Source organism: Mus caroli, unplaced genomic scaffold (assembly GCF_978045245.1).
Source record: "Mus caroli unplaced genomic scaffold, Mus_caroli_1 scaffold_7, whole genome shotgun sequence".
Classification (NCBI taxonomy): domain Eukaryota; kingdom Metazoa; phylum Chordata; class Mammalia; order Rodentia; family Muridae; genus Mus; species Mus caroli.
Genome location: NW_028227262.1, coordinates 109,984,361 through 110,002,936, shown reverse-complemented (window position 1 = coordinate 110,002,936; position 18,576 = coordinate 109,984,361). Strand labels below are relative to the sequence as shown.

General features: G+C 39.0%; 1 protein-coding gene across 10 annotated transcripts in view; it reads right to left on the bottom strand.

Annotated features, from left to right (window-relative positions):
* Braf (B-Raf proto-oncogene, serine/threonine kinase) overlaps positions 1-18,576 on the bottom strand; it is a 124,631-nt gene that overhangs the window by 8,958 nt on the left and 97,097 nt on the right. For all 10 annotated transcript variants that reach the window (XM_085840673.1, XM_029478322.2, XM_029478324.2 and 7 more), the window contains 5 exons: positions 17,665-17,711; positions 16,776-16,894; positions 12,657-12,788; positions 3,521-3,655; positions 1,990-2,143 (listed from right to left, as the gene is read on the bottom strand). In XM_085840673.1, coding sequence (XP_085696799.1) covers positions 1,990-2,143; positions 3,521-3,655; positions 12,657-12,788; positions 16,776-16,894; positions 17,665-17,711 — 587 coding nt within the window. The remainder of the gene's footprint in view (positions 1-1,989; positions 2,144-3,520; positions 3,656-12,656; positions 12,789-16,775; positions 16,895-17,664; positions 17,712-18,576) is intronic.

Genomic DNA, 18,576 nt, shown 5'->3' with positions numbered 1-18,576 from the left:
ATAGGAACACACTAGTAAGAGGTATGCTGGGAGTGAGAGAGAGAGCTCCATTAAAAAATCCTTCCATGTTCTGCTTATGCTTCATATGCTGATCTGTTTCATATGCTTAAAATGTTTGAGTGTTCTATGGACCAAGTAAATTTTGCAATAACTTCGTTAGGTACATATACCACCACCTACCAGTAAACTCATCTTTATGGCACCAAAGATTTAGAAATCCTGAGTTTTGATGGCTTCTAATATATTACACTGTGTTATATCTTTTTCCTCATTTCCCTTTCCCATACTGGTGATCAAACACTATGCAAACACTTGCACGTTCTATAGAGTAATCTACCACTGAGCTATGTCCCCAGTCCTAAGTTTTCTGAGACAGGGTCTTTATGTAGCCAGTCATGCCCTGGACTTGAGACCCTAATTGCACTGTGCTGGTGGTTTCTTTTGTTTGTTTGTGTGTTTTTATATGAGAAAGGTTCTTTTATATTTAGAATCATGAATCAGTATGTAAGATTACAATGGCTTTCTTAACTTATCCAAATGAGGGATAAGAGGTAGATGATAATAATCAACAGGCAGCTTCCTTACATGAAATCTAACAGTGCGGGAAAGCAAAGGTTTCACAAGTTTATCTGTGGTGCTTACAAACTCAATTACCATTAAAGTTTTCCCAATTCTCTGCTTTACTGTTTTCAAAGGAGAATAACATGTATGAAAGAATAATGTCTGTTGAGTAATTTTTGCTTTGGGTTTTATTTAAGCATTATCATAAGTCTAAATTGAGTAACTGAGTATCAATAGGTTTTGGTCTCTAGGTGACTATAAAGTAGAAATGGCAGGATTTTTTTTTTTTAAAGACCACATGATTCCACTTTTCTGCTTTTAGATTCTAAGTCACAGGAAAGTTATACTTCATCATGGTTAGATCCCACTCATTTCTCTATACATAAAAATGTAAACATTAGAGGTACATGCCACTGTGGAATGCAAGAAGAGTATCGGTCGGTCACCATGGCTGGGATCTTTCTGGACAAAGACTATCAGCAAGAAAGCTTATGAGACACAGGCTGAGTAACTGCTGTAAGTCCACCAAAAAGGTAAGGGTAACCTGATAACCTAACAGACCATCACTTGCTTGTTTGGCAACCAATTATCTAAAGAAGTAAAACAAAAACAAAGAGCAAACACCTTAAAGATCCTCATAATTTTGTAAAGTTTTCTTTTGGGGAAGGAAGTGAGAATAAAGGGCAAGGCATTTGCAAAAGAAACTTGACTTTTACACATGTCGGCATCTTTAACATATAAATATCATCTAAAAAGAATCTTAACTTATACTTCTCCACTAAAATCCAACATTAAGTCATTTACCTATGTCAAATGTGCCAATGTGATATTTTTGGCACTCACATCCATAACTTATTAAAAGAAATGAGCTATTTCTTCAAGGAAATAAAGAACTTTCACATACTCTAAACTATAGTAAGGAGAAATGCCTAGAGGGAAATAGAAAGCATGAGGCCAGGATTATTTGGCTATTATTTGTCAGCTCGCACAGCGGACAGAGGCTAGCCTACTGTGTACCTCCCACCTGTGAACACACAGAGGAAAGCCTTCCTCTGGGGTCCCTATGACAAGTGACAGTTAATAAAGAGAGTTGCATGAGCAAACTGAGAAACCTCGAGCTTAGTAACTGGAACGGCCAAGTGAAGAAAACAAACTCAGAATAGGCGGTAACACCTCTGGAAAGGGTGCTGAAAATGCTTAGCAGTGTTTGTGCATTTGTATGCACTGATGCTGAAAATTCAATGTTCAGCATAATTCTAAGACTTGGAAAGCAATTTCTAAGTTTTTAAACACAAACATTCTTTGGCTCACCTGTAAATAACAGAGTATCCTACTTAATTTAAATATAAGGGAACCTGTTCATTTGTTTTTGTTGCTACCTTACTTTAATTGTCTCACTCAGGGTGTTTCAGTGGACTGGAAACCCACCATATCCCCCTGCTTGGATGGGTGTTTTCGGAGAAGCACAAGCATACAGACTAAAATCTTCTGTTTGGAAACCAGCCCGATTCAAGGAGGGTTCTGATGCACTGCGGTGAATTTTTGGCAATGAGCGGGCCAGCAGCTCAATGGAGGCGAGAATCTGTAAGAAGAAAGGGGTGGGGAAGGGGACAAAACAGAAGACAAGAAAAAGCAGAGTGCAGAATAAAAATCTGGGTAGTATAAATTTTTAAGAGCTCATCATACTTAGAATAAGATTCGACTTAAGCATTGTTTTTCATTTGATTGATGAACAAAGAGAAACTGGGTATTTTCCCATCTGCACAAAAGTAAAAAAAGCTAGCACAGTAACAATAGCTTTATATACATACACAGATGAATGAATAAGTCACTCAGTTAGTGTTTGCTTGTATTTCAGATCATTTACTAGTCTTGAAATGAATGGTAAGTAAAAATTTAATTACAAACCTAAAACTCTGGCTCTAGGGGACAGAATACCTTCCTTTGTTCTTCCTAGGCACTTCAGCACATGCACACATGCACACATTCACACTCACACTGCCACACAAATCTTTTAAAAGAAGATGTTAGGTGTTGTAGCATACACCTTTAATTCCAGCACCCACTGAGGCAGAGGTAGGTGGATGTCTGTGAATTTCAGGCTAACCCAGGCTACAAACTGAGTCCCAGGTCAGTTGAAGTAAGACCCTTTATATAGTACATAGTTACAGTATGAGTATAATTTAAAAAACAACAAAATTAATAACATAGTATTAATATATAGTAAAATAATATATAAGTATATAATTAAAAATTTAATAAATACATAAAAAAGTTTAAAAATCTAGCATAAAGAAAATGTACTATCTGTTTTTTTTAACCATCAAGAATGACCCCTGGTCAAAAGTGTAAGGAGAAAAGTAAATGGTCAGAGGCAACATAGTATAAGATACTAAGGCACAGTGAGTACAAAGCAGAGAATCCAAGTATGTTACTGGTATAAAAATAGGGAAAACACCCGAAATCAAGACCACTCTCATTCATTTTTTTCATTGTTTATAAACTCATAATGTTATTTTTGTTAACTATTTGAACGTATGTGAAAGAATTCGAAGATCAAAAGGTTTGAGAACTCTGGGAGAGAGATAGCAGGGTTCCCATGGCTCACAGCTGCTACCGCTCCATTCCCAGGGGGCCTTTCTCCCAGCCTCTAGGTGCAGCAGCCACACAAGTAGTACACACATCATATGCAAGCAAAACACTCAGACACAAAGTAAAATAGAATAACTTCTGAAGAGTTTGAGAACTGTAGGACAAATGCAAAGCCCTGATAAAGAGCTTGTACTGGGATCTCAAACTCCTTCAGCCTTTGTAACGTCACTGCCTTGTTTGCTCATCTGGACCTTCATCCCAACTCAAAACCCAAACTGTATCCCTCCACTTCCCTGCATCACACTAAAAAGCTGCATATGAAGATTATGCCGTGAGTAACTTTGGGGTGTCAGGATGTCTTTCTTACTTGGGGAAAGAGTGGTCTCTCGTCTCTTTTCTTTTTGAGGCACTCTGCCATTAATCTCTTCATGGCTTTTGGACAGTTACTCCGTACCTTACTGAGATCTGGGGATAGGTATCCTCGTCCCACCATAAAAATTATCTGAAGGGAAATAAGCAAACCATACATTCTTATTAATAAATGCAAATTTATACACAATGAAAATGTAACCAACTCTATATTTATGGCATTTGTACTGTCCTATATGTACATTAAACTCTGATAAGTTAAAATAGAAAACAGTGCTAATGTCTGGCCTCCTAATCCATCATAAATTGTTGTAGCCCCAGGCCCATGGCAAACCCTCCTAATGAATTAATCCGTGGTCTTGTACCACTCCTCTAGTGGTGCCTACGACAGCGTCCAGAGACATGCAGATGAGACAGTACTTCTTACTTCCTTCACAAAAGATTGCTCAGTACCATTTGTTGTTGGGCACCATGGCTGGTAAGTTCTTTGTGCATGTGTAGCAGGGAACAAAACAGTTAAGCACTTTATAGCTGTCAACTGGCAGCTGCAGTCAAGCACTTCTGTCCTAGCAAGTCCCTTGAGCCATTTAGCTACACCATCAGAAGCAGAGCATCCTCCAGAAGGACGGAAGGCAGGATAGATGAAGGTGAAAAGGCTGATCTTCATTAGAGTTCTTCTCACTTTTTCATCTTTTAAATTTTTGGCTCTTTTGAGGGTGGGCAGAGCTAGGTTAAGAATACTGTGTCTGGCTGGGCGGTGGTGGCGCACGCCTTTAATCCCAGCACTTGGGAGGCAGAGGCAGGCGGATTTCTGAGTTCAAGGCCAGCCTGGTCTACAGAGTGAGTTCCATGATAGCCAGAGCTACACAGAGAAACCCTGTCTCGAAACACCCCCCCCCCCCAAAAAATATATATATATATATATATATATTGTGTGTGTGAGGGAAGAGGGGGCCCAAGAGAGGATTTTGAGAGGGGCAGATTAGAGGCTAGCATGAAGAGAGTAGAGCTCCATTGTAGGCAGGGCTGATGGATTTTAGAAATGGTCATATCTGAAAGGTATTTCCTGTTTGATGCCAGAATTTCATTTATTAACTTGTAGAAAAGCTTTACTTCAAAGTGTCTCTGTGATACAAGTTCAACAGGACTGGAGCAACAGCAGACAAGTAGTAACTAGGAACATGTAAGAGCACTGAGAGGACGAAGCCTGCCATCCGGATGCACAGGACAGCGTTCAGATAGCTTATATTCCTAGAAAAGGTATGAGAGGTAAAGCAAAATAAAAAGGCTGGAAGGCTGAAAACCTGGGGCCTTTGGACTACATATATATCTATTTTGGTATAGAAACAATTCTCCGAGGTGTAGGAATTGATCCCATGTTTCAGATTAGGTATTCAGTGCTCAAAAACCAAAACCAAGGGACTTGGCCCAAAATAATATAGCTAAGAAAGTGACAACAAAAACTGGCAGAAGACCATGCAGACAGAAATCCTGCTCTGCCTGAGATGACTTCCTGCTGCTCTCTGCAGCTGATCCAGAATCTGGAGAAAGCAAGGCCTAGCTCAACTCTACCCTTGATCATCATGTATTCCTCTTTCTAGACTGCCACGTCTCCAAACAGGATGATGCTGTTCTCTCTACCAACGCTGGAGTGATGATCTACTGTTTTACCTGTCACTAACATTTCTGGATGTGTCTCATCCACATCCTCTAATGACACATGTTGTGCTTGGAAAACAGGCCTGTGTCCATCAGATATGGACTTGTTCTTTTTCGCTTTTGCTTTTGCTTTTGCTTTCTTTCTTTCTTTCTTTCTTTCTTTCTTTCTTTCTTTCTTTCTTTCTTTCTTTCTTTCTTTCTTTTCCTTCCTTCCTTCCTTCCTTCCTTCCTTCCTTCCTTCCTTCCTTTCTTTCTTTCTTTCTTTCTTTCTTTCTTTCTTTCTTTCTTTCTTTCTTTCTTTCTTTCTTTCTTTCTTTCTTTCTTTTCCTTCCTTCCTTCCTTCCTTCCTTCCTTCCTTCCTTCCTTTCTTTCTTTCTTTCTTTCTTCCCTCCCTCCCTCCCTCCCTCCTTCCTTCCTTCCTTCCTTCTTTCTCTTTCTTTCATTTTTTTTTTTTTTAAATCTAGGGGCTGAAGAAATGGCTCATTAGTTAACAACACTTGTTGCTCTTACAGAGGGTCTAAGTCAGACCCAGTATCCATATCCTGTGGCTCACAAACACCCATGACGCTGGCTCCAGGGAACATAATGCTGTCTTCTAGCCTCTGTGGGAATGTGCCTGCAGGTGTATACAGTAATACAATAAATCTTAAAACTAATTTGCCAGAGAACCACTTAGGTATATGTGTCAAGAATTTTCCCTGTTGCACATAACCTCTATTTTTCAAAAGGCCTTTACATTTTACCAATATGGACTCTAGTTCATATCATTCCAGGTTACAAAAATTATAGGACATCAAGAAGACATTTCCAAAAAATGAGTGTCTAAGTAGGCTCTAATGAACTATAACAAACTCCGTTCAAAGTTTCTTGGTTTCCAATTCTTCAGTTAATTTGTTCAACAGTTAACTGAATTTCCAGTTGACTATTAGAATACCTTTTAAAAATTATTTATTTATTTATTTATGTATGTGAATACACTGTAGCTGTATAGATTGTTGTGAGCCTTCATGTGGTTTTTGGGAATTGAATTTTTAGGACCTCTGCTCGCTTCGGTCAACTCCACTTGCTCAGTCCCTGCCTGCTCTGGCCCAAAGATTTATTTATTATTATACATAAGTACATTGTAGATGACTTCAAACATACCACAAGAGGGTGTCAGATCTCATTATGAGTGGTCGTGAGCCACCATGTGATTGCTGGGATTTGAACTCAGGACCTTCAAAAGAGCAGTCAGTGCTCCTACCTGCTGAGCCATCTTGCCAGCCCTAGAACACTTTTAAATGACAAATTACAACATAATTTTTAGTATACCATAGAAATGAGTTTAAGTAACTGAGAGACATAGTATGTTGTAAAGGATTATTCTTGCCCATCAAAAGAGCTGGCCTTTTCCTTTGGCTCCTAGGAGGCCCTCTTCTAAGCCCTCACTCAGGATGTTCTAAGTGGTATCTATGAGCTACCATGTGGTTGCTGGAAATTGAACTCAGGACCTCTGGAAGAGCAGTCAGTGTTCTTAAACACTGAGCCATCTCTCTGGGCTGAGTATTTTCAAATCTTAACCAAGTTATATTGAAATTGACATTCTTTGCAATTAACATGTAAGAAAGCATTTTAGATCCCAACTTAAAAATGTGCACAAAGCCAGCCCGGCCTACAGAGTGAGTTCCAGGACAGCCAGGGCTACACAGAGAAACCCTGTCTCAAAAAACCAAAAAAAAAAAAAAAAAAAAAAAAAGAAAAAAGAAAAAAAAAAGTGCACAGAGGTATACATTTTTTCAAAATTCTTTCAGAAGGGATTCGAGGGGAAAAAAGTGAAGATAATTCCCAGTTTTATATGCCCCACAAAGTTTAGCTGGTGCAAAGCATAAAGCAGGTGTTGGTTTGCTCCTTTGTGGGAAGCTCAATGATTTAAAAGCAGCCATAAAGAAAAAAGGAAATTCCTGAATACAATGTGTGGATGGAGTCACAGGGAAAAGCGATGACAAAATCAGTCCCTTAGTTTGAAATTTTGAGACTATTTCAGCACATCCTCAGATCTCCTAGCATCTCCTGCTCTTTGGTCCTGCCTTAGAACTACCAGAGGATATGCATGCTGCCCATTTTCAGTATCATTTCTGGACCGCCTCTGCTCTACTTCTGAACCCTTTGGTACTCCACAGTGCTTTGCTTATGGTAGATATCAGTAACTTTTTTTTTTTTGTTAAAAATAATTTGTGTAAAAAAAAAATGAGTGTGTTGGAGCACACAGGTAATCCCAGCACTCCGGAAGTAGAGGCAGGAGGGCTAGAAAGAAGTTCAAGGCCAGTCTAGATTCATGTTATATGCGATGCTATTGTTTTGTTTTGTTTTGTTTTTTGAGACAGGTTTCTCTGTGTAGCCCTGGCTGTCCTGGAACTCACTTTGTAGACCAGGCTGGCCTCGAACTCAGAAATCTGCCTGCCTCTGCCTCCCGAGTCCTGGGATTAAAGGTGGCGCCACCACGCCCGGCTTTTTTTTTCCCTAAGACTGCTCTTTTTTTTTTTTTTTTTAAGATTTATTTATTTATTATATGTAAGTACACTGTAGCTATCCTCAGATACTCTAGAAGAGGGCATCAGATTTTGTTATGGATGGTTGTGAGCCACCATGTGGTTGCTGGGATTTGAACTCAGGACCTTCGGAAGAGCAGTCGGCGCTCTTAACCACTGAGCCATCTTGCTAGCCCCCCCCCCTTTTTTAAAGCTTACTGGTAAGACATTGATATTTGTTATATTCTGTTTCTTGAGATTTTATTCATAGAACCAGCCATCACATCATTAGAGAGACCCTAAGAAGCCTGAGAAGTCTCACAAAAAGGCCCATGTAGAGAAAAGAACAGAGAGAGCTATCCCTTGGCCCTAAGTAAGTCTCTAGTAACAACCTAGTAGGTATATGAGTGAGTTCCTTGATAAGCAAACATTTTTAATATTAGTCAAGCTACTCTAGCTGATACAATATGGAACAGATATACATTCCCGAGATTAGCCCAAATTACAGAGCTTTATTTTCTCTAATTAAAAAAATTTAATCTTTATTTTTATTTTCTCTGTGTGGGGTTTTCATCTATATGCGTGTGTGCTCTACCCTCAGAGTCCAGAAAAGGGTCTCCTGGGAGTGCTGTCACAGACGGTTGTTGAGTTGTTATGTGAGTGCTGGGAACTGAACCAGGGTCAGTAGGAAGAACAACCAGTGCTCTTACCCACTATGCCATCTCTCCAGCATCTCTTATTTGATTGCTTTTAGACAGGGTCTCAGTGTGTAGCCTGGGCTAACCTAAGACTTACGACAGAGAGCAGACTGCCCCTGAAAACAAAGAGATCCATCTGCTTCTACTTCCCTAGTGCGAGGATTAAAGAAAGACCTTGCCTTACTTTATTTTCTAAAATGTCTGTGTCTGTGTATATGTACGCCACATGAGGCAAGGGCTTCAAATGCCTTGGAACTGAAGTTACAAGCAATTGTGAATGACCTAGTGTGAGGGAAGGGTTTCTCTTTATATCCCTGGCTGTCCTGGAATTCCCTTTGTAGACTAGGCTTGAATGCACAGAGATCCTTCGGCCTCTGCCTCTGCCTCTTGAGTGCTGAGATTAAAGGCATGTACCACCACTGCCTGGCTTAAAAAAAATCTTTTGAAATAATTTAGTAATTTTTCTCAGATTTTCAGCACTAAGGAAAACAAATGAGAAATACACACCCAGATACACACACACACACACATCACACACATACAGATACACACACACACACACACACACAGATATACAGACACACACCAAAACCCTTAATTGCATACTCTTCCATAAAGTAACACAGGAGTGATTCTTGGAAAGCCAAGAGACTTGTTTTAATATAGAATCTGATTTCTCTTTGTTTTTTGAGTCTATGTCTTTAAGTGAGGGGTATGCACATATGCACACTGGTGCCTGTTCATGTGGAAGCCAGAGGCTGATATTGGGTATCTCCCTCACTTGATCTTCACCTTAGTTTTTTGAGCTAGGGTTTCTCATTGGACCTGAAACTCATGATTTTGACAGCCTAGCTGGCCAACGACTCCAGCGACCCGCTGTCTCTGTGTCTCTGGCTAGGATTCCAGCCATCTATCAGCACGCAGAGATCTCTACAGAAGTGCTAGGACTCTGACCTCAGGTCTTCATGCTTCCTTGGTGCATGCTTTACTCACCAAGCCATCTTCCTAGCCCCTGTGACTTCCAGAAATAGAAAGAGAACTTCTTTAGTCCAATCTCCTACTTTCATAATTGATTAAAAAAAAACAAACAAAAGCAAAACCCTGCCACTGTATCAATATTACCCAACCAGAGCCTTGCTTTGAGTTTACATGCAAAACATACACCCTGAACTATGGAAGGATGAGAGTACAGATGGATGGTATCTATCTACACTGCACAGTAAAAAAGCAGTTGTCCTACTTTTCCATGTAAATAAAGAAAATTAATGGATTCTAAAACAGAAGTCTAATCTGAGAGCATAGTTCCTCTGAAGAACAATTTGAAGAACGTTGAGTACACAGAGCAATCAAGTAGAATGAGTGGTAGAATTAACATTTTTTTCTCTCTTCCTCCTCCTCTTCTTCCTACTCCTCCACTAAACATGTAACTTGCTTTAGACTAGAAAATTCTAAGAACTTTGACTATACTACCAAGAAAAATGAAATGATGAGGGTCTCATTCTTCTGCTGCTCATTCACTTCTCTCAGAGAGAGCCTTTCTGTTACTTTCATGTATTGTATTTTCAGGGAAGGTAAATGACCTCAAATGCCAATAAGCAGCTGAACTCAGTACCCTGGGATGCATCAGAACTATTCCGGAAGCCTATCCCACAGAATCACAGTCTGCTCTAGAATCTCCAGTGTGAATGTGCATCTGTGTGGAGATATGAGTACGTGTATGCAGTTACCCATGAAGGCCAGAATGGGTCTCAGATCCCCTTGAGTGGGTTGTGAGCCACCCATGGTGGGTTCTGGGAAGTGAACTCAGGTCTCTTCAAGAGCACTGCACTCGAATGCTGAGCCATGGTTCCAGCACCTAGCATCTCCATTGCAAAGCAGCCTTTTATGTGATTATGATGCAGACCACAGCATATAGCATAAACTCTTTAATCACTGTTTACATGGTAACTATCTTTTAATGACGTTTAATTGTTATTACTCTCTTCTTTACTTATAAACCCACACACTTTAAAAAAATGTTGAGGCATCATTTTAATTTTAGTAAAGACAATTCATTCACCTTTTGGCATTGGTAAACTGGAATTGATGGCACAAACTACAATTCCCCAGTATTCTAGCCATGAAGGGAAGAAGATCCAGATCTAAAGTCCTGGCTAGATTACAGAATACTAGTCTGTTAAAAGGTGAAGAGAGAGTGGGAGAAGGGAAGGAAATAAAGAAAGAGAAGTCTAAGGGAATTTAGTGTGAAAACACAGATGAACAAAGCTCTGTGAAGTGTTATGGTATCTTTCGGAAGGAAGAACAGAGAGTAAGAACCTAGGAAAGGGAGAGGTAAAAATGTACTCTTCTGGTAGAATTTTCATTGTAGACAAGCCACAACATTATATAACAGTCATTTCATAATTTCTTACCCAGTTTTGTTGTGTGCGCATGCGCGTGCGCGTGCGTGTGTGTGTGTGTGTGTGTGTGTGTGTGTACATTTGAGTGTCCTGGCCTGGACAAATGTGGAAGGCAGAAGTGGGCATCAGGATGTCTTCTTCAATCACTCCTCTACCTCACTGTTATTTGTAATCTACCACTTATATTTCCACCAGGCTGCAACTTTGGGCTTCTCCTTGTCTCCCCTCCAGCACTGAGGTTATAGACATGGCCACAGCTGGCTTTCTCTGTGTACTCAGGGTCTTAACCCAGGGCCTCATACTTATACAGCAAACACTTCCAATGAACCACCTTCCAGTCCCTCATGCTGTCTTTTGTTGTATTAAACTTCTTAATAGTTCTGGAAGAATGTGACATAAATATGTTCATAGCTGAGTCCTTACTCTGACAATACAACCTGTGATACAATCAAACGACAACTATACCTGTGACACATCAAAGTTAATTTTTTTCTGTTTTTAAAAAGGCAGGGTTAAGAAGATGTTCCAACTGGTAAGAAGGACACATGCTCCACTATGTTCATAGCAGCCTTATTTATAATAGCCAGAAGCTGGAAAGAACCCAGATGCCCCTCAACAGAGGAATGGATACAAAAAATGTGGTACATTTACACAATGGAGTACTACTCAGCTATTAAAAAGAATGAATTTATGAAATTCCTAGGCAAATGGTTAGACCTAGAGGGCATCATCCTGAGTGAGGTAACCCAATCACAAAAGAACTCAAATGATATGTACTCACTGATAAGTGGATATTAGCCCAGAAACTTAGTATACTGGATATGCAAAACACATGAAACTGAAGAAGAATGAAGACCAAAGTGTGGAAACTTTGCCCCTTCTTAGAATTGGGAACAAAACACCAATGGAAGGAGTTACAGAGACAAAGTTTGGAGCTGAGACAAAAGGATGGACCATCTAGAGACTACCATATCCAGGGATCCATCCCATAATCAGCCTCCAAACGATGACACCAGTACATACACTAGCAAGATTTTGCTGAAAGGACCCTGATAAAGCTGTGTCTTGTGAGACTATGCCGGAGCCTAGCAAACACATAAGTGGATGCTCACAGTCAGCTATTGGATGGATCACAGGGCCCCCAATGGAGGAGCTAGAGAAAGTATCCAAGGAGCTAAAGGGGTCTGCAACCCTGTAGGTGCAACAACATTATGAACTAACCAGTACCCTGGAGCTCTTTACTCTAGCTGCATATGTATCAAAAGATGGCCTAGTTGGCCATCACTGGAAAGAGAGGCCCATTGGACATGCAAACTTTATATGCCCCAGTACAGGGGAACGCCAGGGCCAAAAAGTGGGAGTGGGAGTGGGAGTGGGGGGGGGAAGGGTATGGGGGACTTTTAGGATAGCATTGGAAATGTAATTGAGGAAAATACCTAATAAAAAATATTAAAAAAAAAAAAAAAAAAAAAGGCAGGGTTAGCCTGGAACTTTACACCAGCCTGACCTCAAACTCAGAGAAATCTGTATGCCTCTGCCACCTGAGTGCTGGTATTAAAGGAATACACACCACAGCAGGCACCAGAGTTCATTCTTTTAATTCTGCTTTAGCCAAGAAACAGGTTATACTCCATTGATATACTTCTGATTTCTAGTCACAAAATTGGGGATGTTATTCCACTATAACATTTATGATTAACATTTCAAACAAAAGCCTTACTACTGTCAAAAGAATACAAACACTATCTAATGCTGATCAGAGAGATCAGGAGTTCTATCATGTATAGTCACCTCCATCTCCATCCTTCCTTCCTCTAGAGAACCAGAGCCTTAAGAGAAATATTGAGAAAACTCCCAGAGATGGTGTTTACCTGGTCCCTGTTGTTGATGTTTGAATAAGGTAGCTGGCCAGTCATCAGTTCATACAGCACAATCCCGAATGCATACACATCTGACTGAAAGCTATACGGGTTCTTATCTTGCATTCTGATTACTTCTGGTGCCTGTAAAAATATAAGAAAAAAAATCTAGTTTAATTTCAGCTGAATAAAGACTGAAATAAAAACAATCATTCACAGAGTAACACCTTACTTACAGAAATCATCTACTAATGGTCAAAGAAATAAATCCAACTAGGACAAAGGGGAAATCCCATTTTATAAATTCTGAAAGAGTTGGGTTGAGATTTCATGATGCATTATTAAGGTTTTATAATTTTATCAGTAACCCTCTTTCTGAACAAACACCTACATTGCCATGTGGCCATTTCTCAAGAATGAATCTCTACTTCTTACTTAGTCTTGATTGGCAAAGAAATACTAGACTTGCACTTATAAAAATCTTGGAAGTAGGTACAAGGAATAAGTTTTGTCAGTGGTAAAAAAGATTTTCCTCAACTCAGGGAATGTTAATAGTGGTAGAATTTAGAGGCTGAAAAATTCGAGTATCCTTTCAAGTTACACCATAAATGTGTAGTATAAGAAATGCTTTATTAACAAAGGTAAGATATAACAGGGTGACTCGTTAAAGTTTTAGTTGCTGCTTCTAGGGCAAACAAAGATCAAATCATAGCTACCAAATTTTCACATAATTTAGTCACTCTGCTGTACAACTCGGTTTCTTATTTATATGACATACAATGAATGACTGGTGAAGAACTAGGGTTCATTCCTTTGCTTTGCATCTCTTACACTGTGTTGTTAGGAAGGAATTGAAGAAGTGGCAAAGGGTATTAGTGAAACTTGGCAAATTTAGCAGGAAGATCACGTTCTTGTTCTTGGCAAGGAAGTATCTCTCCTGAGGAATAACAGGACTCAACTAGATCTGCAAGTCAGAACTGCCTGTGGAGCCGACTCAGTGCTACTATACTCCAGTCTGATACAGAATATCTGAGTCTACAAGTGGGACCCATATATTCTATGCAGAGCTCTACACATGATTCTGCTGTCTGCCCAAAGTTAAGAAACACTGATGTTTCGGATTTCCCACAGGAAAGGACAGCAGTGGAGGAGGAAAATGTCTTCTCCACCTGTTTTTGTTATGAATTTTGTTGACAGGTGTTATTTTAGTGATATGCTATAAAACAAACCACTCACAACCATGATAAGATGAACAAGGAATTTTTTTTAGAGGGGATGGAATTTAGATCAGTTGAAGAACTGTCTTTTAAAATTTAGTTTGCTTTTACTGCTGATAGATGGCTAGACAAACAGTTGCATGCCATCTACTTAAATGTGTGCCAGATGATCAATTTGTTAATTTATTAAAATTTTCACATAAATGTATTTCTCTTTTAAGGTATAAATGAAAGTAGAAAAGACTACTGTAAATAACTCAGAGAGCCACATAAACTGGTTTATGACCAAATTATCTTTTCAAGTTATGAATATTCCACACTCTCAAAAACTTGACAGGGTTTCACTATGTAGTTCTGGCTGTCTTGGAACTCACAGAGGTCCACCTGCCTCTAGGACTAAAGGCATGTGCTACCCCAACCAGTCTATTTAGTTTAATTTTTATGTGTGAGTGTTCTGTCTGTACACTAGGGAGGCCAGAAGAAGGTTTCAGATTCCTTGGAACTGGAGTTTACAGACACTTGGGAGTTGTCACTGGGTGCTGAGAACTAAAAGCAAGTCTTTTGAAACATCAGCCAGAGAGCTCTTAACAACAGAGCAATCTCTTACAGCTCCCCATATTGTTTTCTGAAGGCAGTTATCAACCTGAAAGATTTGTTCAACAATGAAGTGCATTATTGGCTGGCTATTCTTGTTCTCTTAAAAATCCTTCAGCATGACTAAATAAAAGATTAACTCATTGACCCAGGGTATCAACAAAACATGATCAAAAGGGAATAATACTCTACTAACTATAAAAACTAAGACTTTTGAAAAAGAACAAACCTAGAGACGGACCTAGACCAACTTTTGTACTGTTGTTAAAGCATGTGCATGATCTGCCTTACATTTTTCTCTATAATTTCAGAACCAAAAAAGGTCATCTCCCTGGGACACACCACGATCTTTGTTAGAATTATGTGCCTAAAAGGTTCCTGAAAGCCAGATTACAACCAAGTAGTCTCTTCTAACTAATTCAAACAGTTAAATGTATAATCAAAGGATTTTAAAAGGAAACTTAGCTAGCTGTAATGTAGAATCTAAGAAAGGGTCTTGTCATCCTCTGGTCTGACCTAACATTTCAGATGAAGGGACTCAGGGAAGCTTAGGAACTTTGAAGTTAATGGCCAGAGGGCAACTCTCCCACCCACCTCTGAAGGGCAGCTTCTTTTCTTCCACTTTGCCACTTGTGCCAACTTCATCTCTGATCCCAGAAATCATAATCTATCCTTACTATTTGGAGAATCTGCTTCTTGGAGACTGCTACATATTTTTCTGGGTATTTAGACAAATATGGGCTTGAAAGCCCTTCTGACTTTTCTGTTTCTAGTAGGGTAACCCAACTGTACAAAGATGTTTAAAACACCTGTATTGTGCTGGTGAGATGGTTCAGTGGTTAAGAGCACCGAATGCTCTTTCAGAGGTCCTGAGTTCAAATCCCAGCAACCACATGGTGGTTCACAACCATCCGTAACGAAATCTGACACTCTCTTCTGGAGTGTCTGAAGACAGGCTACAGTGTACTTAAATATAATAAATAAATAAAGTTAGATAAATAAATATTTTTTTAAAAAAAAACCTGTATTTGGCTCAGAGCTGATATTTCAAAACTCATTGGACTCAGGATTGTTTTTATTCAAATATAATTGAAGATCCTACAGTGTTTGTCTATATGGACTACCTCTGTGAATATTTAAGATATTAAAACTCAACTGACTATTAACGTATTTACTAATTCATTTAAATGTTAAGCAAGCAGATATTAGCAGAGCATACCTACTCTTAATACAAAGTTGAGTGACAACAGAGCCACAACTCTCTCTCCTCTCTGCCTTAACCGCAATAGGCTTGGAATCTTGTATTTGTTTTTCCATTCAACCAGCTGTAGTGTGTCGTTCCGACTGAAGGACAGGAAGAAAACTGCTTCATAAAGGAGAGACCTAGGGACCCTCTGAAAGGTCACATGGAACCACTGTGGGTTCACAGCAGGATTCCTAGAAATAACTCTTCAACAGCCTGCTGCAGAAACTGTGTTCTCATCTTTTAAACTTTCTTCTACAAAGCAGAAAGGAGACAGATCTGTGCAGAGAGCACAGGATGACTAAAAATATCCTCTTTTTCTTTTGTCTTTCTTCTTCCAATTGGCCCATAATTATGAAGTTCTTTCTAGTGTGAGGAAGGTCTATTTCCAATTTTGGCTCAAATAAAAGTGTGAGTGAGTTCTCTCTCTCTCTCTCTCTCTCTCTCTCTCTCTCTCTCTCTCTCTCTCTCTCTCTCTCTCTCTCTCTCTGAATAGGTCTCTTTAAGTTGCAAAACTTAAAAAAAAAAGAGCAAGATACACAGACCATTTGAACATCAATTTTTGTTTTTTGTTTTTGTTTTTAGACAGGGTGTCACCTAACTCTGGCTGTTCTTGATCACAGAGATATACCTGTCTCTACCTTCTGAGTTTTGGGACTAAAGGTGTGCACACTAAACCCAGCAAAGTATTTTTAAACAATTTTTAATAACACTCAAATAACTTATGATACATATTGTTTACATATACTGAAACTGGTTTTGCAATAAGTTTTTTAAAGAGAAGAAAAGAGACCATTTACACAAAAAATAAGAGACAAGGTCTCACTTTGTAGCTTTGGCTGTTCTGGAACTACGTAGACAGGCTGGCTTCAAACTAATATATGTCTATCCAGTTGTTCAGCTTTCTAAGTGCTGGGATTAAAGGCATGTGCCATTATGCCTGGCTTACAATGCTATTCCTGTGAGTAGTGGGAACTGTGAAAGTACTGTAGTTAAGCCCTTCAGTGTATTTCTAGTAAGCAGTCACTAGTTTAAGATTGAAGAATGCGACCAACTGAGAAATATCTCAATTCTTACCATCCACAAAATAGATCCAGACAACTGTTCAAACTGATGGGACCCACTCCACCGAGATTTCACTGTGGCTAGACCAAAGTCACCTATTTTTACCGTGAGGTCTTCATGAAGAAATATATCTGAGGTGCAGTAAGTAAAGGAAAAAAAACCAGATTGCATTTTCCTATTAGAGAAAGCATTTTGAAGATTTCAGGTAAAAGAACTACGTTCTATAACTCTATAGTACTATATTTTCTTTTTAAAATACAGTGATTCGTATGTCCTCTGAAAGTCAACAAATATGTTTTGAGCAAGAAATTTGTTCTATTTAGCTTATACGACCTACTTTTAAGATGTCCCAGGCCTGAAATATGTGAGCATAAGGTTAAGATACCTTCCTAAGCCTATGGGAGATTTGAGGACTTTCTAATTTGATTTGGCCCAGATATACTTTAACTCTGCAGGGAAAGCTACACAGGCTCTTTATGCGAATAACAATGATATCAGAAAGGAGCTCTGTGGACTGAGAGACAAAAAGAAAAGTCGTTTCTTCATGTCTGTTAAATAATTTTGAATTTTTGATTTCAAGTCTCATCTACTACTAAGCCAGTTAGATGAGCTAAAGCAGTTGCCACAAAAATATTCACTTTATAGGGCACATAGGATCTAAGCAAGCAAGACAGCAAGCCCTACTATGATAAAGACCCGTGACAGGCTTTCCTACAGCGCCCAGTCATGCAGAAACCCCATCAGGCTGTATCCTACTCTATTATACTCTCATGCAAATTGGTTCATTTTCTTTATAGCATATGAAACATAGCACAAAACCAGTTTTACATAACAGAAAGACAAAATGTAGAGGAAAAAGTCAGGGTGGTTCAGACTCGCAGCGCAGTCTCAGGAAGGATACTATTACTCTTGAGGTCTCTGTGGATGATTGACTTGGCGTGTAAGTAACTGAAAAACAAAACATTATTTAACCTGAGTAAGACTGAGTAGGACTCCGGCCTCAAAATCTACAGAACATAATTAGTGGTGTACAGACATATTTAGAATAATGAAACAACTGAAATTGATATATTGTGATAAACCATTCACATATTAATTGACAGTAATTTTAGGATTATATAAACATATCACTATTATATACAGCCCAAATCCTGTTGTATAGAACTCTGCTTTATCTTTTACTAGTTACAAATACAAACCTTTCACTCAGTCAAGTCTGTTTATTCATGTTCTTGAAATACACCTTGATATTTAATCCTACCTCTTTCAAGATTCCTCTCTCCCCCACCCCTGTCCCCAAATCAGCGTCCCTTCTATTTTCCACCTATTCATACTCTAAAACGAACAAACATTCTTTTCTCACAAGGAACCCAATACAAAGTAATAATTTCCTACTCAATTATGGAGTAATTAATGCAACAGTTTGATCCTTGTTTGCTTTGTTTTTCATGTGCCATGCTTGCTTTCCACTTAGAATGCAAAATCCCTTAGACTATGAAAGTCAAGCATAATATATTCTTAAAACTTAGTACTAGTAAGGAAGAATTTTTCTCATAATAACATATTACTATTAAGATGATGATGATGTCTTTTTTGAGATATGGTTTCACTGGGTAGCACTGCATGTCCTGGAACTCACTGCATAGACCAGGCTGGCATTGAACTCACAGAGATCTGCCTGCCTCTGCCTCCTGAGTGCTGGGACTAACTGGGTGTACCAGCGTGATCTGCCAACATTATATTATTGTCAACGACAAGTCAGTTATCCTAAATTATCCTAAAATCTACTTTAGTTTTAGACTTAATTTCTACT